This window comes from Sitophilus oryzae, unplaced genomic scaffold, assembly GCF_002938485.1.
Source record: "Sitophilus oryzae breed Bouriz unplaced genomic scaffold, Soryzae_2.0 scaffold_87_pilon_pilon, whole genome shotgun sequence".
Lineage (NCBI taxonomy): Eukaryota > Metazoa > Arthropoda > Insecta > Coleoptera > Curculionidae > Sitophilus > Sitophilus oryzae.
The window spans coordinates 185,918-212,405 of record NW_022147505.1 but is presented as its reverse complement, the minus strand read 5'-3'; the positions used below and the strand labels follow the sequence as shown (position 1 = coordinate 212,405).

The window sequence follows — 26,488 nt, the reverse complement described above, 5'->3', positions numbered from 1 at the left end:
ATCAAACAAAAAGAAAAAATAACAAAATTATCCCTTCACCTACTACTTAACTACAAAATAAACTATAAAAACACTACTAAACTATTTTTGGTAGACTACACTTACATGCTACACTAAACACTATAATTAAACTTATTAAACTTAATTTTTTTTAATCTAATTTTACCCTACAACTGCAAAGAAAAAAGAAATAAGAACATTTTCTAAAACTAGAAGAAACAGAACTTCCATACGTGCGACCAGGATAATAGGTCAAGGGGACAAAGAATATAAAATACTTTAAAATGTGCATTCAGAAAGAAAATTATCTAAACAAACATTTTTATTTCTTATCAGTGAGAAACATCGGAATGGTCCGCGTTGAAGAATTTGTCGGGTATTTACAATGGTCGAATTGTATAATTGCCAGCTTTTATAGCATATCTAATAGACAAAAAGTATCTGGTCGATTAGTAACCAATTGGCACAGTTCGAAAATTATCGATTTTTATTTTCTCTGTTTTTATTGGTAGCTTCAAAATTCAGAGTAACAAAAAAAATATTTCTGTAGGGAAACCGGTCCTGCCATCTAGTAGTCTTAGTCCATAAACGTCTTAGGTTGATCTACTTTAAAAATATATATACAAGGGTGTTATATTAACCCGACGCGACAGCTTGACGCACTGGTGCAGTACACTGTTGATAAAGATTTCAAAAATGCATATTCACATATTTCGACGGTTGATATACGGTCGACTGGCATCCTTGTGTGCCCCTACCAGAGGAACACACTCTGAGGACGATGCTACGTCGTATATCCTTTCACCTGACGAAACATCTTCTCGAAGCATCTTCAGATAGTTTAGTTCTTCGTCTTCGTACCAGCGAATAACTTGTCGCAATGAGGGGTGTTAGTGTTTTGTTGATTCTGGGTGAGTAGGTCGATGGTGGTGCAATGTGAGGGTGGTGTGTCATATAAGTTTTGGTAACTACACTTAATATATTTACGTATGTTTAAATTTGAGTTTATAATCTATTGCTACTATTAACGATTACTGTTTTTTATCATTATAATACATTCAATCCAAAAAAAGTGTCATTGATCGTCATTTCAAGCCAACTGGAGGCCGTTTTTGTCGATCATACGGTTATATGGAAAAAAATGAATGTGTACTTTATTTCTTACCAAATTATTGAATCTCTAAAACAGCGGTTGAAGCGTTGATGTAGATACAATAATTTGATCTTAAATATATTCCTTTTTTCAATAATATACCGGGTTGTGCATCGTCGTTGTATGCATGTTGTATGCATACGTACCTACATAAAAAATCAACAATAATATAATTTTGGACAAGCCGTTTTGTTTGTAAGAAAGTGCAGTGCTTAAAAAAAAGTAAGAAAAAAAGTTTGTTAAAATGCAGCTGAAAAACTGCATTTTTTAAAATTAAAACTGGACAAGTAACTATGCAAAACCAGTCAAATGTCAATATACTTTAAGTTGTCAACCTATGATTGAATGCGATTTGTTTTGCTGTATACATTACTACGTACAGGGTGGGTCAAATTCGACGCTTTTAAATTGAAACACCCTTTTCTATAAGAGATAGACAAAAACTAACATCGGTGTCTGGAGCTGAATTTTTGTCAAAAACATGATGGTGAAAACCGCATATCGATATCTGTTACCGTTTCGGAGTTACGGGGTGTTTTTCAAAAATGTGCATTTTTAACAAATCGCTGTAACTTTTTTACTATGGAAATTTTTGTCAAAAATCATATTTTTGACAAAAATTGAGCTCCAGACACCGATATTAGTTTTCGTCTATCTCCTATAGAAAAGGGTGTTTCCATTTAAAAGCGTCGAATTTGACCCACCCTGTACAGGGTGGCTCGAATTCGACGCTCATAATTGGGATTTCGGAAACCGTAAGAGATACAGGATCGGTTCAATAGAGGCAAAGTTGTGCAATTTGATGCTCAATAAAATGCCGTACTGCATTTTTTTTGCATAAAATATCCTGGTGATGGAATTTTCTGTACGAAACGTCGGCAAATATCAAAGTGACTATATAAGTGTTTTAAGAGTGATGAAAGGATTTAATTAAATTGAATAAAAAATCAGGTTCGTATTTAAAAAAATTAAGTTGATGATGGTCGCCAGAAGCCGAAACGTCAGAGTCAATATTTAATCACACAGAGTTATAGAGCATAAAAAGCCATGAAAAATGTGTTTTTCATTTTAAGTTATCTTAACAAATAAAGCCAGGAAACAATAGAAAACAAATTTGAAAATTCCGTTTTTTTTTCGAATATTCGGAAGTATTCTGAATTTTTCACAATGCAATACGGCATTTTATTGAGCATTAAATTGCGCAACTTTGCCTCCATTTAACCGATCCTGTATTTTTTACGGTTTCCGAAATCCCAATGATGAGCGTTGAATTCGAGCCACCCCGTACCTACGGTTAGCGTGCCCGTTATGCATTTTTGTAATTTAAAACTTTGTCAAATTAAACAAAAGCCTTAAGCTTCATTCAGAACCTCCCAATTCGTGGAATAAATTAGTGGTTTCAATTACACTTTATACTTTTTAGTTTTTCACAATTCATTGTATTCACAATTTTATTGTATTCACAATGTCTAAAAAATACATTTAAAACTATATAAAATATCCTAGCAACCGCTTGCGGTAGTCTGTTGTATCCATAGAGAAATACTAATATTTAGCAATTAACAATAAACTTTTGATTTCTAACCAAAATTTTTCTTTACGGGTGATAATCAAAGGCCAAAATGACATTCCTCGCAAATTTTGGCCACAAAACATCCCCCTTTAGAACTTTTTCTTTAATGGCCATAAGCGGGAGTAAAAGACCAACCGCCCGAACAAACACTAGAGGCGCCACCGGTCATCAAATGGTGTAAAAATTGCGAAAATTTAATCATCTAATTTTGACACCAGGGGTCGCGTTTAACTTTTTCAATTTTAATTCAATATTCATTGTTTTCAAACTATATTATTAGACTTTGTTGTATTTTGTGAATGTATAAATGTTTTCTTAGTATAAATTTGCATTATAGTAATTATTTAAATTATATTACATATATATTTAAGATTGAAATATTATGACATATATGTCAGTTGCCATGTCATCTTGATAACAAAAAGTTAGTTCATAGATAAAAGACTTATACTATTAAATAGATAGGCAACTTATAATACATTTCAATTTTATTATACAAGGGCGCCTCTGGTAGACGGAGGAAGAAATACTAATGGAAGAGAGGGGTGCGGGGAAGGGGGGTTGTTTTAGTTAATTTAAAATATATTTAGACATACATGTAAGAACACTTTGTGTGCTTTTAATTAGGTCGAACATATTATAAACGATAATCAACTGAATTAAAAGCATACAAAGTGTTCTTATATGTCGGATATTAATTAAAAAATATATTAAAAATACTAGAAATAGCATATATTAAGTTGTTACAGTTATAATTTAATCTTTGGCGGTTTTCAGCAAATAGCAGGCAGTTTTACATAATTTTCCTCCCTTTGAAGTGAATTGGAAACGGCTAGGTATATAATTTTGGTGTAGGCAAGATTCCCAGTTTGTTTCTGTTTGGGACCTGAAATAATAAAAACAAATTAAATCAGATGTAATCATCTGCTGATCATGCTAATATAAAACGCGCGTCCTTAATTCCTTACATGCACCGTAAAAAAATTTAAATAACTGCTCTGCAGTAGCATTTATTAGCAGTACTAATTTAAAAAATCTATAACTGTTAAGTAGATATGTTTAATTTACTTACCATTGTATCCTTCGGAAACCAGGTGTACAACAATTAAACTCCATGAAAAAATAATTAAGAGTTATTACAAAACACAAATTGTCCCACCATTTTTAAAAAACATTGTCTAAAACAGAATACTGGCAAAAAATCTGAAGGAATAAAAATTAATTTACAATAATTCGACAAATCAAAACGAAATCAAACCGTAAAATCACAACAAAAGCGTCTCTGAGTGACAGTTAAAAATCAAATTTTATTATTGTCAGATATTGACATTTGCATTGTTAATATTGACAGTTTTAATATTTTGCGCCTCTGCATCTTGGAGGAAAAACTATTTTTAATGGACTGTCATTTCCATTTAAGTTTCCCAGCCATGAGTTAGTTATTGTCAAAAGTAGTTAAAATCATGTTGAAATATTAAAATTTACAAGTTATAATTAGATATTTTATATTATTTCAACAACAAACACATAATAGTACAGCGTAATGTTGATATGCAGGTCCAAAACAAAAAGTGCCGTTATATTTTTCAGTTTTCGTTGTCAGCCGCGGAAGTTTCAGTTATTTTAGTGTTGTCGGATATGTTTATTTGTGAAATAGAAATATTGCGTTTGGATTAGATATAGATATACAAATATAGATACATATATTGAAATTTTATAATTCGTTTTATTTAAAAAATGTTAGAAAACAAGCTTGTAATCCTTTAATTGACATAATTGTTATGTAATATATTCCATTTAAATGTAATATATTACTTTACAATTAAAAAAATGTAGATTTAAAATATATATTAAAGATATATACAGGCATTAATTGACATTTTTTGAGTGCGAACAAACATGAGAGGCGCGTTATTATTTACTTTCATTTCTTAACATGACAGACGAAGTTCTAAAGGGGGATGTTTTGTGTTTTGAAAAGACCGACATATCAAAATATCACAAACCCGTCGCTTTTTTAAAACACCAAAATGTAGGTTTTCAGCCAAAGAAGTCTACTATTTTTACCTTCAACAAATAAATGTAAGATGTCTTGAATTATTATGTTAATCTTCTTGTTTATTTTTGTTGATGTTAGATAAGTATTTAATAAAAATATTACAAGAATATTTTGCTTAATTAAATGAGTAGAGAAATAAGAAAAACCGAGTGAGAGAAATGGGCGAGGGAAAGAAATGTAGATAATTTGACAATTTCAAATTTTTAAAAGTCAGTAATGTCAGATTATACAGGGTCCGGCAATAGTGCGTCGGGCATCTGTAGCTCCTAGAATAAAAAACTTGAGAATTTTGTTTAAGTGCAAACCTAAAGTATGTACCAGGATGTATTTCCGGAAAATATTTTAACTTCTATAGGGTGGCTCCTATAGGGAGGCTCCTATAGGGAGGCTCCTTCTATAGGGTTGGATACTCTAACGAACTTTAGAGGATCTCCAGCAAATAATAAATAAGATAGGGGACATGGGAAATCGTTTCGGTCTTAAAATCAACGCTGCCAAAACCAAACTTATGGTAATAGGATGCCAGCCTACAATCAACACCGCATTGACCGTGGATGGAAATGTTATAGAGCGAGTTCCACGACTTAAATATCTGGGTGCCATGATCAATGAACGATGGGACTGCGATGAGGAAGTTAAACTTAGAACGAATTATGCAAAGTCAACATTTTTTAAACTTAAAAACTTCCTATTAGCACGCCGTCTCCCGCTAACACTTAGACTATGGGTAGTAAAATGCTACATATGGTCTATCTTACTATACGGCGCAGAAACCTGGTCACTCAAGGCTAGAACCCTGAACCGCATCGAGGCTTTCGAAATGTGGACTCTCCGGAGACTCTTACGTGTGCCATGGACCGCACATGCAACCAACGAAGAAGTTTTAAGAACTGCAGGCTATGAACGAGAAATGCTTAATATAGTTAAAGAAAGGGAAGTCTCAAAGCTCGACCATATCCTTAGAGGAGACAAATATTACATTCCTAAGCTGATTCTACAAGGAAAAATAGAGGGACGGCGAGGCCCAGGAAGAAAACAACATTCCTGGCTAAGAAACATACGGGATTGGTGTAACATCAGCGACGCAGCCACCATATTTCGAAGAGCCGAAAACGGCACTCTACATATTGTATGAAGAGTACAGACAATCGCCAACGTGCGGCTAAGCACAAGGCACAGGAAGAAGAAGGGTGGCTCAAAAAAGTGTGAGTGGATCTGGATAACTTTTTTTAAATAGAACATCCTGTATATTATTGCATGTTTGGCTTCCTTTCAGATCGTTTTACATAATCCTAAGATATGAGTAAATCTATTTCGATAATTTCAGAGATATTAATAAATAAATAAAAATTATATATTTTTCAGCCTTTCTTAAAAAAAATATTAATAATACAAGAACTGTCCTGAAATCAAAACTGTATTAGATATTTACTTTAGATGGTCTGTACTTACCTTGCTAAAAATATGGAAATCGTAAATCATACAGGATGTTCAAAATTCTACGACAAACTTTCTAAAATATACAATAATTTTTCTTTGTTTTTTTAAATGGGACACCCTGTATATTATTTTTTCAATAGATTGAGAATTAAAAAATGAAAATTTTTTGCATTTAGAGTATTTCAAAATTTTTAACGGTTTCGCAGGTATTCCCGGTTTTGTATTTCATATGGCATTTTCCACAGTAAATTTTTATCAAAGCCACCCAAAGATTTTTTCCTCGTATTTTACCATTGAAAGCGCCATATGAAATAAAACTGCGTGTATCCGAAAAACTATTAAAAATTTTGAAATACTTTAAATACATAAAATGTTCATTTTTTAATTGCCCATCAAATAAAAAAAATAATATACAGGGGCCTGTTCCATTTAAAAAAACGCGGTAAAATTATTTAATATTTCTGAAAGTTTGGCGTAAAATACTGAACCTCCTATATGATTTACGATTACCATATTTATAGGAAAGCAAGAACAGGCCATCTGAAGTAAACACCTAATATAGTTTTGATTTCAGAACAGTTCTTGTATTTTTAATATTTTTTTTAAGAAGGGTTGAAAAATATATATTTTTGATTTATTTTTTAATATCTCTGAAACTATTGAAATAGATTTACTCATACCTTAGGATTATGTAAAGTGATCTGAAAGGAAGCGAAAAATGCAATAATATACAGGGTGTTCCATTTAAAAAAAGTTATCCAGATCCACTCACACTTTTTTGAGCCACCCTATAGAAGTTAAAATATTTTCCGGAAATACATCCTGGTACATAACTTAGGTATGCACTTCAAGAAAATTCTCAAGTTTTTTATTCTAGGAGCTCAGATGCCCGACGCACTATTGCCGGACCCTGTATAGGTAAGTGGTTGTAAATAAAATCCTATTTACGACTTCGCTGTCATACCACTATTTGGACAGTTCTAAATTTGCATTGGATTTCCTCTGTTTCCAACACCGATGCACCACCGTGGATATATAAACAAGGTCGTTACTAATATACTAGGAGAAAACATTACATATATACGCTTATACCGATACTTTATCCTCATAATCACAATGGTCGACATTACTTTCGCTGGGTAATATACTAATATTAAAAAAAAACAGAATTATCATATTTTGTTGTAAAGTACCTAGAGATTACCCTAAGCCTAGATACCCCTAAGGCCCTCGCGGTCACTCTTAGTAAATTCAAATACCCTGTTTAAATATAAATACACATAAAAAAGCAATAAAACACAAGCCATAATATGCGAGTTAATAAATCCTTATATTTTATTTTAAGTAAGTTTTAATAATTAATAATCTTAAAGTTAAATGAAGATTTCTGTTGTAATAGCTTGCGGACAATTATGTAAATTGGAAAATAACGACTGACATCCTTATATAACGCCAAACGGTTTCTCTTTCAGAACAACAGAGGTGTATCCGCCATTTTTATTGAATCAATTGAATTTCCGAATCCTGATTCACTATTGTTTGTTGGTTAATAACCGGATATTTTAAGAAAATTATTTAAATAATTACAAAATACACCTATTTTGCAAAAGGGTTCTATATAGGGTTGTTCACCACATATGACACGGAGTATTGTAGCTAAACGATTAGATTTTTAAAAATTGTAAATTTTAGGTTCGTTGAAGGGCTATTAGAGCTACAATTTAAAAATATTTTTACAAGATACAGAGTGTCCCAAATAAGTAAAAAAATGTTATAGTTGTATTTTTTTTAATGGAACACCCTGTATATTATTCTATTTCTAGATTCTTCCTTTGAAATAAAGGTAAATTTGATTGGGTTTATCATACTTAAACCTTACCGTTTTTGAAATATTTTCAATTTTATGAAATTGCAGTAAAAATTTTAAGGCTTCATTGTCATTACCATTCCATTCAAAGCGTTGGAAAATTTTGTATTTTTGAGGAAATATTTCTACCGCAGTAGGTATGGTATAAGTATATTTTTTTAAAATTAATGATTTAAGAGTTATCTACAGAAAAACATATTTTTTATTTGGGACACCCTGTATATTTTTAATTAAGTGAAAAGAACCTATAATTACCTTTCCAAGAAAATAATACATATGATGTTTTGCTATAATCCCCTTCGAAATACAGAATTTTTAAAAGTTCGCTGCTTTTAACTGAAAAAATCATATTTTCTGTTGATAATTCATAAATTATTAATTAAAAAAAAAATGATACTTAGAGAATTAAATTCTACGTAAAAAGATTGGAAATGTTTTCATAAAAATACAAATTCTTCCATCAAAAAAGTTACAGCGATTTGTTAAAAATGCATATTTTATATGTGGTTTTCACCATTATGTTTTTGACAAAAATTAAGCTCTAGACACCAATATTAGTTTTCGTCTTTTATCTTTTATTATCTCCTCTACTACCCTGTACACGAACTATTTCATATTCATTTAATCATGTATGCGACTGCACATACAACCCCAACCCGACAACAATACTATCGATTTCCTCATTGCAGGTTTAGTCTACACTAGAATTATTTTACATACATCAGATTAACATTCTTAAAGCAAACGCCCGGAGATATCGCATTCTTCGAACGCATCTCATTAAAAAGATGTTTTCCCATTTACGTAATAACTTTATTAGCGTATTCGTGCCACTTCTTCGACATCTTCTTACCTGGTCACGTAATCCTTTCAAACATATGTATAATGCAACCGAGTTAGAGATCTATCATCGAGCATATACATGGTGCAGTTTACACATACGATACAAGAATATAGAATGAGTAAGAGGGGGGGGGGGTTAATCACTGCGGCCTTAAAGATCTATTGGATTTGAGGTCAATTCCTATTGTAAGGACCTGACCATGCCCCTCCTCCCTCGAGTTGATGACTCGCCAACTCGATGTCCTTACATTGAAGTTCTGACCTTGGACAAGGCTCAGCAGGTAGGTGGTGTCTTTCCCCTTGCTCCTCGGCAAAAAGACCGTTATGGCCGCCCCTTTAGGGATGTTTTCTGCAACCAGTTCCGGCCCTTGCCAATTTTTAAGCTTATGTGCGATTTCCACCCACCAATTTGCCGATTCTTGAGATACACAATCTATGAGGATCATGTCCACCCGAAAGTGTATCCCCGCAAAACGCAGCTGACCCACATTTTGTAGATCGTTGTGTTGCGATCCGATCGTCACTACTTCGTCCAGTATAGCCTCTTCTAGAGACGTTTGCTGGTCGGTGGTCAGAGTAGTACTCTAGGAAATCCTTTGGCAGCACCGCCATTTTCACTTGTCCAGCAATACATCAAGCTGGTGATACGTCCCTGCTTGCCACCCGGTGTTGGACGGCTTTCCATCCTGGCTTTTTTCTCTCCCTGCCGGAGAAGAGGTGAAAGATTCTCGCTCCCTCTCTTGCCCTTTGATGGAGATGAGTCAGGTTGTTTCTTGGTTTCTATACTCTCTCCTTTTCGGAGGAGTCGGGTAAACGAAACGGTAGCTTATTGGGTCTAGAGGTAGGCTCCCGACCCTTGCTAGAGAAGGTGGTAGCTTATGTGCCACTTGTGGAGGATGATCCCAAGCAAGTGTCAGCCGCCCCTCCTGTAGTTTCCTTTGAATTTGGTCCCTTGGAACTTTCATTTGTAATGTTCCCATTGTCGCATGTCGCTAGGGGCTTCCCACAGCTTCACCGGTGGTGTTTTTAATACTAGATCTCATAGTGTTCCCACGAGTCGCTAGGGGTATATACAATGGGGTGCCCCGGGTGCCCCCTGATGCCCCAAGGTTGAGGCCAGTAATAGCTACTCCTCTATCTAGCCACGCATCCCTTTGACCTGGTCCCGCCATCGTAGGATTTAGGTTTTTGGTGGGGTTGTCTTCTCTTGGTCCAGGCGGTTAAGCCAAGACCCCCCCACACCCTCTACCCGCGAGACATGACCACAGTCAGTAGAGGGTGCCTGGTATGACGGACAGGGGTAGCCCCGTCCGGCATCGTTATATGTCTTGGTGCAATTTCCTGGCATCGACACTACAGTCAGAGAGGAGATTCCTCCAGCACCTGACAAGGAGCTTCCCCACCAACGACAAGGTCTTGCATCTCCTAGGACACTAACTACGAACGAACGAAAATATCTAAATTCTACAGGATGTCAAAAAAATAGTGTATCTAAATAATAATATATAATTATAAATAGGCGTACCTCTCTTTTTTGGGTGATTATACAGATAAAAATAAAACAAAAAGTTCCTATGAACGTATGACCTAAAATACTTCACGAAGAAGTTACAGCCCTAGAAATATTAAATAAATATATAATATACAGGGTAGTTCGAACTGTATTCCGGAAACTTCAGCAGCATATTCTACAGATAAAAATAAGTAAAATGCTTAGTTTCTCAGATACAGGATGTAGAAATTTCATTTTTATTTCGATTTTTTCCAAATAATTTCTGAAGTAACAAGTAACGTCAATATTTAGGTGTCTGGGAGTTTTTTGAGAAATTTGATTTTGATGTCAATATGACTCCTACTAGTAGAAGGCGCCACCTTCTACTAGTACTTAAAACACATGCAGTTTTAACTGTTGTTAAGAGTAATAACTTTTCATCCGTACCTGTATAAAATTACTGGGTGAAAAAATATACATTTCCGTGATTTTTTACGCAAAAAAATATCTCTTGGTAAAAATGGCCACGAGCAACCGTTCTCGAGATATTTAGAACGGAAATAGTCAATACATGTCATTATTGACAAAAAATAAACATGATGAGTAGATTAGTTTTTTGACTGAAATAGTAAATTTGAGAACTTTTTATTTTGTTTAAATTAAAACATAAATAAAAAACATTTCAAATTGATGATTTCAGTTTAATAACTATTTAGTTAAGATGTTTAATTTATGTGAGTGACGACAGGTATTGATAATTTCGATTCCAAATATCTCGAGAACCATTACTCGTAGCGATTTTTAACAAGAGATCTTTTTTACGTAGAAAATGTCGTAAATATATATTTTTTTCACCCAGTAGTTTTATACAGGTACGGACGAAAAGTTATTACTCTTCAAAGAAGTTAAAAAATATGTAAGTGGCGCCCTTTACAAGTAGGAGTCATATTGACATCAAAATCTTGGAAACAATTTTTGGAAAAAATGAAAATAAAAATGAAACTTCTACATCCGGTATCTCCGAAACTAAGCATTTTAGGACATACATTGTAGGAACTTTTTTACTTATTTTTATCTGCAGAATATGCTACCGGAATACAATTCGGACCACCCTGTATAGAATTCTAATTGTCGTTTATTTTAGGGGTTCTCACGAGATGGACATCTACGGCAGTGTTTTTGAACCATCGGCCATTTCCGACTTACAGCTTGGAGAACATGCCAAGTACTCAGTTTTCTTGCAGAGAGAAAATACTAGGAGGATACTACGCTGATCCAGATACGCAATGCCAGATGTTCCATGTGTGTGTGAAAGTTGCGGGCATTGGGGTGAGTGGTTGTAGTTCTTTAAACAATATTTTCTTGTGTATTTCTGAAACCAAAGTTTTGTTTAATTTTAAATAAACAAATCGAAAAAAGTTAAGGATATTTTGTTTTCACTACGAAGAAAATTTTTCAGAAAAAATATGTTATAACTATTAATACCTATGTTTAAAAAAATACTGTTTGTAAAAATAAAAAAATTGCACCCAAACAAATAAAAAGCATTATCATCAAAACTGTACATTTAATTTTTAGGATAAAATTTGTTTGCGTGTTGCTAAGCGGCAGTTTGCGATATTGTGGTTATTCTGTCATCGATAATATGAACAGACGTCATTTAACAATAGAGGAAGCAAATCAAGCCATTGGGTTGGTTCTTTGCGGTGCGCGACAGATCGATGTGGCTGATCGATTTAAAGTCATCTAAAATGTATTCTAGACTTAAAAACCGATTTAATGAGACTGGATCTGTCATGGAGAGGCATAGGGGGGGGGGGTCGACCAAGGTCTACTAATGCTAGGAAGGACCGAAGCTTACTCAAAGGATCTAGGATGGATCCTGCAAGAAACTACACGTTGCTCAGCCAGGACCTTTTGGCTGCCAGCAGAGGACGGTATACCCCTTGGACGGTCCTAAATCGATTAGAAAAGCAGGTTTACATTACTATAGGCCTACAAGACGCCCTCCGTTGACCGCGAGAGTCAGGTTGAGGTTATAAAGTTTTTGCTCTGGTGTAATGAAAGAGCTAACTGGAATGATGAGTGGCCTATATTGGTCTACCCTCTCTATGCCTCTCCATGGCAGATTCAGCCTCATTAAATCGGGTTTTAAGTCTAAAAATTACACTTTAGTTGACTTTAAATCGATCTGTCGCGCACCGCCAAGAAGCAACCCAATGCAATGGCTTGATTTGCTTCCTCTACTGTTAAATGACATCTGTTCATATTATCGATGACAGAATAACCACAATATCGCAAAGTGTCGCTTAGCAACACGCAAACAAATTCTATTCTAAACTAAAATTAAATGTACAGGGTGTCCCACTAAGAGTAGCTCTGGGCTGTATCTCGGAAAGTATTAGCCGTAGGGCCTGCGGAAAAAAATATTTATAACTAAAGGGGCTATGAGAAATTGCTGGAAATTATTTTCAAGTTTGTAAAACGGCCGCTAGAGGGCGCAACAGCTATGGAAAATAAGAAAATAGTATTTTTACAGAATTTTGCCTAGATAATGGGTACTATAAATAATAGATTTATAATCTTCAGTAAATTTTGGATTTTTTTTGTCAAATCTATTTTCCTCTACCTGCTAAAATAAAGTGGTGGGGGAAGGTTATATTTATCTTTATTTAGATGTTAATAACTCGGACTGGATGAACGGAATTCAACAAACGAGGGCTCGTTTAAAAGAACGTTCCTTACTCTATATTATACCATAAAAATAATAATAATACGCTTTTGAACATAAACGCTAGGGGGCGCTGATTTACAATTTAACAAATATTGCGCGTTTTTTCAAAAAAATTAAATACGATAGTATATGTAATTTTAGCTGATAGTAAAGAATAATAAAAGCTTAAAAAGTCAGCAAAAACCGCATCTTGATATATTCTTTCAAACCGAAGATTCCGTCGAAAATTGATAAAGATCGTTATCTTTTTTCAGTACCCACAGGCACATTTTTGACGTGTTTCAGTCAGGTTTAAATTATTTTTTAAAGCTATATCACTGCCCAAGCTATATTAAACATATTAACCATAGATCACGAGATATCACTATCATTGTTGGAGATCTAAATGCTAAAGTAGGGAAATGTCAAAGACAATGGACACCTTAAACATGACATGGTTTGTACTAATGTTTCCACGACATAAGACATAAGAATGGCTCTACTCAAAAAAGTAATAATGCTGTTAAACGAGAACAGGCTGGTTTTGTGAATGGTAGAGGCACCCGAAATCAAATTGTTAACATTAGAAAAATGATAAAAAAATGCCGCGAATATAGTAGCTTAAAATACTTTATACCTACTTTTTTACTTTTATTAAATAAAATACCAGTAAATAATGTGACAAACTAAAATGCTATTTATATTTTTCTAGGTTCAAGATTTCCGTTTCTTGTGTCCAAATGGTACTGCCTTCGACCAAGACCATCAAATCTGTGCGGAATGGGAAGATGTGGATTGTGACGCCAGCACACTATATTACTCCAGTGATAATTTTGATTTGTACCGCATCGGATCAGGTAAAATATTTTATGTACTATATGTTTTGGAAAATGTTTATACACGGTGACCCATATACGGTAATCGCAAAACAATTTCCGATGCGTTTCCGATCAACGTTGAGTTACAAGCCATGGCGACAGCGCTGCCAGATTGTGATGGATTAATCTAAATATAAAATTGGGAAACAATATATTTATTATATCATTTTTAAAGTTTTATTTTAAATTTTTTTCCCCAACAAGGGACCGTCCTCTGCCGGAAACACTGCGACCTGTGAGGCCTATTGTGTTTGTCCCCTTTCTATATCTGCACCCATTCTCCTATCCCTGTGCCCTGCACTAACTTATGCAGGTCCTTGATAGGATGGGAGCATAGTTCCTCCGGTTCTAGCCTAGCTTTCCCAAATAAAAAGTATCGCTTGCGATCCTGAGCCTCGCAGTGATATATTATGTGCACCGCTGTTTCAGGATCTTTATCACAGAGTCTGCAGCAACGACTTCATACAGGTTGAGCTTGTTCAGGTAACTCTTGACAGACATGTGTCCTGTCAAGAGGCCTGTTGTAATCCGTACTTTATTCCTGCTAAGTATTAGCAGTTCTTTTGCGGTTTTAGAGCTAGGTCCTAGATAGATAAAGATAAAATCAAGAGCTCTTAAGTATTCTATTAATTGGGGAATGCACACTGCATTCACCAACTAATGGAATCATATCAATTCTCTCTGATGTAGAATAAGTTTGCATTTTCGACAAATTTCTCAAATTCTTTTTTTTTAACTGACACAAAATGATAATTAATTGTTAAAGTTGGACTAATTAGATAGCTATGTTGAAGTAACGTCAGACATATTACAGCCACCTAAATTTTATCAAATAATAAAGATCTACTCAGCTCAAATCATGTAAATGAAAATATCTAGGAAAATCTTTGTTTGAGGGGTAGGCAACCTTAATAGTATTTTAAAGAGACATGAATCCTTTATTGAATATCGGAATAATTTACTGGATGTTCCATTTAAAATAAAAGAGTAACATGCTTTTAAAGGTAACCAATGTTCAATATTAATTTTGTCTCACCCTGTATAACTTTTAGGATCAAGTTTTAATTTGATTTAAAGCACAATAGTTAATTTAACTACATATTAGGCTATACCGGGTAAATTCAAATTTAGGTAGCTTTTATTGTAATTTAAAAAGTTTTCTTTATATTTAGAAAATTTTAAATATGTCAAAAATATAGTCTTATAAAAGTCTCTTATAAAACTCACCTTTATTTTTTTCCCAGAATCCGAAAATCAATTAATATATAGGGTGTTCCATTACAAAAAACAAAACTTTAATATGTAACTTTTTTTGGGGACACCCTGTAGACCTCTCTATATTTTTAAAAAGTGTTCTGAACTAACTTACACATCCTCACAAAATTTCATTTCAATACAAACTGTCGTTTTCCTTGGAGCCTCCGCGGCGTATGAAAGGCGCCACCCTGTATTATTTGTGCGAGCTTGTACCGTATGATCGAAAAAAACGGCGTCCAGTTGGCTTGGAAATGACGATCGATGACATTTCCCATATAATTTTACATATAAAATGACAGCGATCTTCATTTCATAGCCATCGTTGACGCCGTTTTTATTCAATCATACGGTATTATATGCGTTGGTCAGATATCTTTGCTCTACTAAAAGATCATTCATCAAAAGCCGTAATTGATTAGATCGAGGTCAAAAACCAGCTCAAAATTTCAAATCGCATCCAAACTTGTTACTTTTTTACTTGTCTACGCACCTGTAAAATACCGAATATACTACTTCATTAACATTTCGTTTCCTTGGTGGTATCTAGTATTCTCGCAATTTTTCTAACCGCATTCGTACGACCTTTAGCATATATATGGAGGATGCTTTCACTTCTTCATTGCTACATGATCTTCCATAATACGAGGATCATCGTCGGAGCCATATCTCACCATCGCGAGCCTACTATGTAAATCACAGGCCGGAGAAAAACACCTTAAAATGTATCTAAGGCCAGTCATTAATTTTCTCCTTTCTTATTTTTTGTTTTTATTTTCTATGTAGAGACATACTAAAATTGTCAATATGTAAATAAAGAACAATAGAATTTAAAGCAACAAAATTTATATTTAACATAAAATATAATACAGGCATTCATTAGTTTCGCATTTATTTATAAAATGAATGTGTGAGAATAAATCTTTTATTTCTAAATAAATTCTTAAAGATTTTTATATAAAATTTATCAATTTAGCGTTTCTTTGCCTCAAAAGTTGCTTGATTGTAGGTATACCTAACCTAACTGAACATAGGATTTATAAATGACGACAAAAGTTCTTTATTTTGTTGTAGGATAAAGCTTATTAGAAATATTTTAAATAGGTAGTCCAAGAAAATAGGTCTTTAAATACGAAGTTTCGATGGTGACAATGTCTGCAGGATATCAGTCGCGTCTCCTCGCAGTGCGACAGTCAAAGCGGTAGCCTTTTCAGCGATTGTCCATCCGTTCGCTCTCGCAGCGGCCTCAAACTGGCACAAATAATTGGCCCAAGCGGTTTTTCCGTCAAACTGTGGAGGCTTAATAACTGACTTTGAGATATACTTATTTTCGACTAGTTTCGGTGCCTCCGATGTTTCTTGACATTTTGGTGAATTTGCCTCTGCTATTTCTTGTTTTAAAATTTCGATTTTTTTATTTACATCGTCCTAAATTTGTGTTATTTTGTCTTGTAATGGAACTAAAATTTTCTGTTATATTTTCTTCTAAATTAAGTATTTTATTATTAAAGCTGGCCTGTATGTCTTTAGAATTTTCTGCGATCTTATCTTCTAAAATATTAATTTTATCACTGATTTTCTCTTCTAAATTAACTTCCAAGTCAATTATTTTACTATTCAAATTGTTCAAGTTCTCGTCTAATTTTTGAGAATTCTCTGTCATTTTATCATTCAAACTGTCTTCTAATTTTTGTAAGGACGAGTCAAGGTCACCTTCCAACTCAAAGCAAAATGTGTCAGGATCCTCACCTTCCTCCACCAAAACGTCTCTCAGTCTAGCTTGCAAAATGCTTTTCTTTCCATCTGTCTCGCACTCTCTCTCTTCCAGTATACATTTTAATTCCGACACTTTCAAGTCTTTCAACAATTTTTTCGGAGCCATTGTCTGACTTTTTATTTTCCTAGTCTATCACACACGCCACACTTGACACCAATTGTTACGTTTTTCGTCGGTTCCGTGTGGATAGAAAGTCACAATTTATTTAAACACTATTTATTTAACACTAATTAACAAAAACAATAACGATTTATAGAACTATTTACAAACGATTTATAACTAAGAATTTATTTTGAATTTTAGCGCGTCAACTGTATATTTATAACTGCCCCCTGTAGGCCACAGCCGCCGGCTTTTATACCTACAGCAAAAGAAATCTAGAATAGTCCATAGGTGCATAGAGAAGGTTTTCGAATGTTCTCGTATGTACTAGTCCATTCCAATGGGACTCGATTCTTCTCGAACGAATGAATCATTACGGTGTCTATTCTTTAATGCGATGTTAAGGTCATCTGAGGGCGGAACATATAGTTAGGTTAGGTCGAGTCCACACGGGTCCGCAACAATATATAAAATCCTTAAGTGACTGACATACTGATTAATCACGATCCTGCTCAAACCACTCAACGTAAGAAGCTCAATTTTGGCATACAGGTTGATTCTAGGGTGTAGAGGTTCGATAAGAAGGGATTTTTCGAAATTCCAGTTCCAAGAGAGTCAAACCACCCCTCAAATATTACAATAATTTTTATTTAAAAAACGGTCAAGTTTCCGAAAAAACGCTTGAACACGTATGTTTTATTTTGTTTTTTTACATATTTTTAAAAATATAATACAGGCATTCATTAGTTTCGCATTTATTTATAAAATGAATGTGTGAGAATAATTTTATTATTTTTAAATAAATTCTTAAAGTTTTTCATATAAAGTTGATCAATTCAGCGTTTCGTTGCCTCAATAGTTACTTGATTATAGGTATACCATGTGTTACATCGCTGAACTGAACATAGGATTTATAAATGACGACAAAAGTTCTTTATTTTGTTTTAGGGTAAAACTTATTAGAAACATCTTAAATAGTCCAAAATAGGTCTTTAAATACGAAGTTTCGGCAAAAACTTGAATTTTTGATATGTTATTTTGAAAGATCTAAAAACGAATTGTGAAAGAGATTTTTAAATTCACCCCCAGAAGGCGTGAAATAAATAAATAAAATTATTTTTTAGAAATTTTAGAGAATTATTATTAGAAACTTTTGGTAAAACTAGAAAAAATATAGGGTAGCTAAAAGTTAGAGGATGATAGTAGAAATAAAAAAAAATATAAAAGATGCTGAAAAAATAATTTATTTAATATTTTTTTCAATTTGTTTGGACAAATATAAATTTCACTTATGATTTTTTTTATTCACCCCGAGAAGGGGTGAAAAATATAAATAAAATGTTTTCCAAATTTCAGAGAAACAAACGGTAAGGACTTTGAAAAAAATGTTTGTAAAAAGTTGTCTCATAGCTTCTAGCCACTCTATCTCGGCAAATTTTGATTTGAGCAAAAAAGTAAAGAGACAATTTTTATGTAAAATTGAACGCTCTAAAACTTTTATTTGAACTTTTTTTCTAGTCTTTACCGTTTCTCCAAAATTTCGTCAAAATAATAATTTTATTTATTTATTTCACCCCTTCTTGGAGGTGAATTTAAAAAAAAATATCACAACTCGTTTTTAGATCTTTCAAAGTAACTTTACATATTTCAAAAATTCAAGTTTTTACCAAAGCTTCGCATTTAAAGGCCTATTTCTCTGAACTAAAAGAACTATTTAAATTGAAAGAAACTGTTCACTGTTTAAATAATTTATAGAAACTCGTTTTTGACTGGTGTGAGATAATTAAAAAAATACTAAATTAATCGAAATATTAAAATAATCTGGTACTGGTCAAACAAACATAAATAATCACAAACTAGATCACATTGACAAGTCTATTTTACTATCTACATATTTTACGATTAATTTAATGATATTTGACGATTTTATCTGTCAAAGACATCCGAAATTATATTCTCTATAATAATTATATCTCCAAACACTAAAAATAATAGAATCTTTAAAAAATCAAACATATTACGTAGATTAGGGAACACACTGCTTCGAAATTAAGAATTAAACACTAAAAACTTTACAAAATTAAGGACTTGTTATTTATAGTAAGTTGAAATAGGGGTTGCACCACATAGGGGTTGTCAATTGGGGTCGCACCACTCTGGCACTTTGTGCCTTTGTATCGCTTTTTTAATCGCGGTGCGATCCCTTTAGATACACATTTATTAAGAATAATTATTAATCTGTAAAACTTAATGGGGTCTAATAAAGAAATTTGAATTTGAATTTGAAATATTTAAATGAATTAAAATTATGGTTCTTCAAAATTTGAAATAAAGTAGTATGATGTTTTAATACTATTATTCTATACATTAATTTTCTATTTCTTTAAGCATTTTTTCTTCTACCACTTTTAACAGAATATTTAATTTATTTTCATTTATTATTTCTCCATGATCCCTATCTGGTCTGATTTTTACATATTATGTTATTAAGACAGCTATTAAAAAGTTATATTTAATCAGTCAGACAGATTGTAATAACTAAACATTCTCTAAACACAAAAATTATTTAAAACTAGCGTGTATAGTCTATAAAATGAATAACTTTGAAATTTGACCGTTATTTTTTACCAACATGGCAAATATAAAATCCCTCTGTCAAAAAAGTTACTGATATTCTTTATGTATTCTTTAAATTGTGTGCCTGAACGAATCAGATAGGTAACTCTTTTTACTTTCGTGAAATAGAAAAGGAAAATAACAAAACAAGTGACAGTTCTTCCTCTTCTTGCAAAAATCAACACGAAATGGCATAATTGTCAAAAGTAAAATGTCATCAGCTTTTGACATTTCTAAATATCAGACCAATGCCGTCTCTAATAGAACAGCCTCGGGCGAGATTTATGACGTCACGCTAATTAGATACGGATTAATAAATATGTTGTAGAATACATGGAAAACATAATTATTCCTCGTATTTTTGGTTTGTATTTTTAAAATGATATAGTTTACATGAAATATACATAATATACAGTTAATAAATATAATATATATATATATATATATATATATATATATATATATATATATATATATATATATATATATATATATATATATATATATATATATATATATATATATATATATATATATATATATATATACCTATTTATAGTAATAAATACTTTGGCAAATAAACTATGAACCATACAAATGCAGCAAATGTTTTACAATATACAAATAATGAATAGGTGGTACATAAGATAATGGGTAAAATGTAAAATATATTTTAAATTTTGGGGTTTGAAAATCGATCTAATTTAACAAAAAACATTCAATATATACTAATAGTAATGTATTATTATTTGCATTCACAAAATTTATATGTACATATATTTTGCAAGTTATCAGTGTTCGGAAAATTATATTTGCAAATAATACAATATCATAGAAAAATACGTTAGCGATGGCTATGAAATAAAAATCGCTGTCATTTTATAATGTAAAATTATTCTAAAATTTTTGATTTTCTTGGGATTTAGGTTCGGGAAAAACGCTGATTAAGTTTTCATTTGGTTTTTCATTATTTTTTTGGTTTAAAAAAAACGTTTCGGCTAACATTATAGCCTTCATCAGTGTTGTGTCATATAAAAAAAATAGTGTTGAATATAATCCAAAAATTGCATATAAAATATTCACACCACACACCACATAATGTTTACTGTAATTAATAAACTAATATAAACTTGTCAAAAGATGACCACATATTTTTTAAAATTATTATTCTTAACACTAAAACTATCTACATTGACTATGGAGTACGATTCCAGCCATAGTCAAATATAAGGAATAATTATGTTAGCGTGACGTCATAAATCTCGCTCCGAGGCTGTTCTATTAGAGGCGGCATTGCGTCAGCATGGCCGCAAGTTGCTAACCTAATAAAATTAACACTAGAAAAGCCCGCGGGAACTGTCAAATTCAAAGTTATTCGTTTCACGGACTATACCAGCGATTTCGTTCGCGTCGAATTAATCATTTGTAATGGTGATTATAAAGCAAAGCAAGAATTTCCATTAACATACAAACTGGATAAAATTTTCTCACATTTATGTCAGCATGAGAAAAAACAATATGACGATATTATTATATAACTATATTTGAGGGGTAGTTTCATCTCGTTGGAATTTGACTTTCGAAAAATCCGTTTGCCAAAAATAAGCTTTTTACGTCAAGCAGTTTAAGCAGAATCGTGGTTAAGAAATTACCCAACTTTTTGGAACACCCTGTATGATTTTTAAAAAATTTCAAAATATGTAAAAAAACCAAATAAATTATGCTTGTCCAAGCGTTTTCCCGAAAGACTAACCGTTTTTTAAATAAAAAATATTGTAATATTTGAGGGGCGTTTTTACCCTCTTGGAATTTGAGATTCGAGAAACCCCTCCTTATCGAACCTTTACACCCCACAGTCAATCTGTTTTCCAAAAATCAGCTTTTTACGTCAAGCGCTTTAAGCAGGATCGTGATTAATCAATGACCAGATTTTTGAAACACCCTGTATACATTTTTAAAAAATCTTAAAATACGTAAAAAAACAAAATAAAATATACGTATTTAAGCGTTTTTTCGGAAACTTGACCGTTTTTTAAATAAAAAATATTGTAATATTTGAGTTTCACCCTCTTGGAATTGGAATTTCGAAAAATCCCTTCTTATCGAACCTCTACACCCTAGAATCAACCTGTATGCCAAAATTGAGCTTCTTACGTTGAGTGGTTTGAGCAGGATCGTGATTAATCAGTATGTCAGTCACTTAAGGATTTTATATATTAATATAGATTTATTCAGAAAGTATATTATTAAACTGATATGAGGAGTTAAATTCAACGAGTGTATCCACAGTTTATTAAATTAAAATTACTTTTTGTGTCTCCATTGTAATGCCGGACTCCTTAATCGCGCTGATATTTACGGCTGAATATTGTTTTAAGGGATGTTTGGCTATTACCATTTATCTGACTGGTTAAATATAACTTTATAATAGCTGTCTTAATAACATATATGTTAAAATCAGATATGTAAAAATACGTAAAGTTCATTTATTTCTTGTGGATTTTTAAAGCGTCTGATAAAAATTCGGTCCATAAAAAGTGTTTGACGCTTTTGATACTACTTCAGAGTAATATTCTACAAAATATATTTAAAAATCAGCTATACCAATTTAAGTAATTCTTATTTTTCGTTACCTTTCTCACCTGGTATCTGCCCAGTGAGTTACAGGGCCAACCCCACAAGCCCGCAAATATTCGAGGCGCATGAGATACTACCGAGAGCCTAAGGTTTATTATGTCTGATCGCTCTGGAATCTCGCACTAATAGCACCTAATAGTGTATATAAAAGTTGTCTACTTTTTTTCTGCCTCTATATGCAAAATACAAAAGATCACCCTCGTAATTAATTAATTTTTGACAAATTTGTTATGTCAATTTTTAATAAATACTGGTTAGCCTGCTTGGCAGGAGTTATCTTTGATTGTCATTTTGAGGCCACTGTGATGACGGCACTTGTATTACGGCCGATTCGAACATATAGAATGTCGTGAGAGCTATTTTACGTTTCGCGATGGATCGTATCCTCATTGAATACCATTTATTTCCCACATCGTCGCGGTTCTACGCGATCTTGCGACACTTCTGGTTTGTTACGTTGTTTTTGCAAAATAATTGATGAAGAGAAAAAAATACTGATGTATATTTACTATTAGACAGTTAAACTCATCTCAAGAAGAAAATAGACAAAAAGCAAAGCGAATTTGAATGCTATCATTCACTAGTAAAAGTTTGGTTCAAAATTAGATGTTGAACTTTTACTGGCATTGTATTAGGAAATCAGTGAATGTGAGCTTTTACCACTAAATGTTTTAATTCATTAGTTTATGGATTTAACTGTGACATATACACTTAATAAAAACAATTTTAAATCGGAAAGCAAATTTTATTTCAAAACTTACATGGTAAAGTTTAAAAAGTAATATTTTTATACTCGCATCAATCTAAACATATTTCTCTTGGGCAATGTAGACAAATGTTTTTTTATAAACCGTACAGATATACCGTCTTCTTTTTTTTTGTTAAAAGTACAGAGAGAGCAAAAACGTCTCATTTTTTGTATAGTATTGTGTAGAAATTTCCCTTGAAATTTTTTTGTTGAGCAATCTTTTTTCCTTCAAAGGAGTTGTAAGAGCTCTGACCAGACATGTAAAAATACATATATGTTCCATTTTCAAGGCATTTTAACTTTAGATTATAATATATGCATTTATGGTGCTAACTTTTATATAAATAAATTCGGGTCAGAACGTCCTACGACGTTGTCCGATGCCTAACTTCCACCCTGTGCGATTGTCCCATTGATCTTCGGACAGATTTTTCTCGCTCATCGACCTTCTTATTCCTCCCATCCATATTTTCTTGGGACGTCCTCTCTTTCGTTTACCAGGTGGTATCCAATGAATGACTTGTTTTGGAATTCCTTCATTGTGCATTCTCTGAACGTGGCCGTACCATATTAATTGTTTTTGTTCTATATCATTTACTATTGTTCCCTCTATTCCCATCTGTTGTCTAATGTCTTCATTTCTGATCTTATCCCTCCGTGAAATTCTCATTGCTCTTCTAATCGCGTCCATTTCTGTTGTCTCTAATTTCCTTTTATTCCTTTCAGTGAGTCGCCATGTTTCACATCCATAGAGTAATATGCTTTTAACTAGTGTCTCGTATATATTATATTTCCTGTTTTTGTAATTTCAGTGCTCCATAGAATGCCATTTATGCATCTGATAACTCTTCGTGCCTGTATTACTCTGTTGTTTATTTCTCTATCGTCCGTTCCATCTCCTGTAAATATCGATCCCAGGTACCTGTAATCTTCACATGCCCTAATTTCCGTATTATTGTCTAAAATAAGATTTTCTGTATTGGCTCTAATTGGAAGGTATTTTGTTTTTTCTGTATTTACTGTGAGACCCCATTTAGCATATTCTTCAATTATTTTCCGCACCATATATTCCATGTCATCTTTGTCGTTTGCAATTATGGCCTGGTCGTCTGCAAATTGCAAGGTGTATAGGCATATGTCATTTAGTTCTATACCCATTCCGTTACATTTTCTTTTCCATAGATGTAAGGCCTTGGCAATATAAATTTTAAATAGTGTTGGGGATATACAGCAACCCTGTCGGAGCCCTTTAGTGATAGAAATTTCCTCTGAGAGACCGTTGACCGTTTTTATTTGTGATTTTCCTCCATGGTAAAGATTTTGTACAGCTTTTATCAGAGCTGCGTTAATTCTTGATTCGTGCAATACTTCCCATAATTTTATTATTGGCACTGTATCATATGCTTTTTGTAGATCGATGAATGTTATATGAACTTCCTGGTTCATTGCAGATTTCTTCTCGCTTCTGAAACCATTCTGCTCTTCTTCTTCGTAGCTGGAGTATTCCTCTTCAATTAAGTTCCTCAGTATCCTTCCATAGAGGCGACTCATAGTGCTGGTGACCGAAATTCCCCTGTAGTTATTGGGATCCTTCCTTGAGCCCTTTTTATATATAGAGGAGATATATGCTTTTTTCCACTGTTCAGGTACTGGATGACCATTTAAGCACTGGTTAACTATGTCTGTTAACATTCTAAACAGTTTTTTGCTTCCAGATTTTATGAGTTCCGCATATACTCCCTCTGGGCCACATGGTCTTCCATTCTTTAAAGACATTATAGCGGTCTTTATTTTGTTGGTATCCACGTAGATTTCCTCTCCTTCAATGTTTATTTCTGGCTGTGGCGGTTCTTGATACTCAGGTCTGTTCTCTGACAACAATTTGAAATAATATTTCACCCATTCTTTGTTGGTTATTATTTCTATAGGGGCTGACTCCTGTTTTTCAGTTGTTTTTTTTTATTTCCATACTTCATACTTCCGTGCTAACTTTTACCATTGCTTGGTGCTAACTTTTACCATTTGAAAAAAATTGTCATTGCCCATCAATACAGCTTTTCCAGTATGTATTTATACATACAGGGTGTCCCACTTAAGATGGATACAAGCCAATATCTTGGTTGTATGTTGAGCGATCTTTTTCATTTTTGGCAGGAGGCTGTATGGCTATAAGACGTACATTTTGCCCAGGGTCAAAAATGCGATACCTCATAGACGTGCGTTTTAATGGGATTTGATATTTTTCGAGTCAAGAGGTTGATATTTTTCGATAAATACTGTCCTAAGGGTAGTTTATACCCTTAGGACAGTATTTATTTCAAATCTGATAAATTATATTGAATCCTCCTTACCTAAGATACTTAAGTTCTAATTTTTGTAAATATTGATACAGGGTGTGTCATTAAAATAAGACATTTTTATTTTTATTATTATTTTTTGAGTACTTACGACGCCACTGGATAAATAACTGGTTTATTATCAATAACCAATTATATCCAATTATCATTTTGCAGAAAGGTTATAATTTTTGGGGTAATTTGAAAATTATTTGTAAATAATTTGTCTTAAGCATCGAAAAACAGCAACATCAGCAAAAACATTGAAGTTTGTTCACCCTGTACAGTGAATGTGTCTGACCTCTTTGCGACAGCTCTAACAAGCACATCTTACTTAATCAACTAGATTTCTTGAAATGGAATTTCGGAATAGCATACCATTTTTGTACAATTTAATTCTTTTTACATCTGAAACATTTTTCTTCTAAAGAATTTAAGATATTCTTGGAAGTACTTAAGAGCCGAATGAGAAATAAGACTTAATTTCAATACTGTATTATAAAATTGAAATAATAAAAAAACGTCGCTGGGTATTTTTGTATGTACTGGGTATTTTTGTTTTGTACCAACAGGTATGGTAGGCTATTAAGATCGCCAAATTTTTTTTTAAATTTTACTCAAAATGAGTTATTTGGGTCATAAATGACCTAAATACAAAATATTTTCATGGTGTCTGTCTGTCCGTCTGTAACACGATAACTCAAAAACCGCTAAACCGATTTTAACCAAATTTGGCACAAAAATACTGTGGCACCCTAGAAGGCCATTAGTTTTTCGTGGGGGTGGGGGATTGGTGGAGGGGGTTAAATATTTTAAAAAATCGTAACTCTAAAATTACAGTAGCTAGCGAAACGCGGTTTTCAATTTAAGTTTAGGAATAATATTTGCAACAAAATTTGTAATAACATCAAAATCAGTCAAAGTCGCAGTTTTTGAGATATTCCGTGTTTCTGTAGTTCGTTTTTGAGAAAATCCGTGTGGAGAACAACAAACTCCCATC

At 32.9% G+C, this 26,488-nt stretch overlaps 1 protein-coding gene across 1 annotated transcript in view; it reads left to right on the top strand.

Moving 5' to 3' along the window:
* The first annotated feature begins 803 nt into the window (after positions 1 to 803).
* Positions 804 to 26,488, top strand: part of LOC115890506 (putative mediator of RNA polymerase II transcription subunit 26) — a 28,980-nt gene continuing 3,295 nt past the window's right edge. Inside the window, exons 1-3 of the mRNA XM_030910752.1 lie at positions 804 to 911; positions 11,572 to 11,756; positions 13,853 to 13,997. Coding sequence (XP_030766612.1) covers positions 881 to 911; positions 11,572 to 11,756; positions 13,853 to 13,997 — 361 coding nt within the window. The 5' untranslated portion in view covers positions 804 to 880. The remainder of the gene's footprint in view (positions 912 to 11,571; positions 11,757 to 13,852; positions 13,998 to 26,488) is intronic.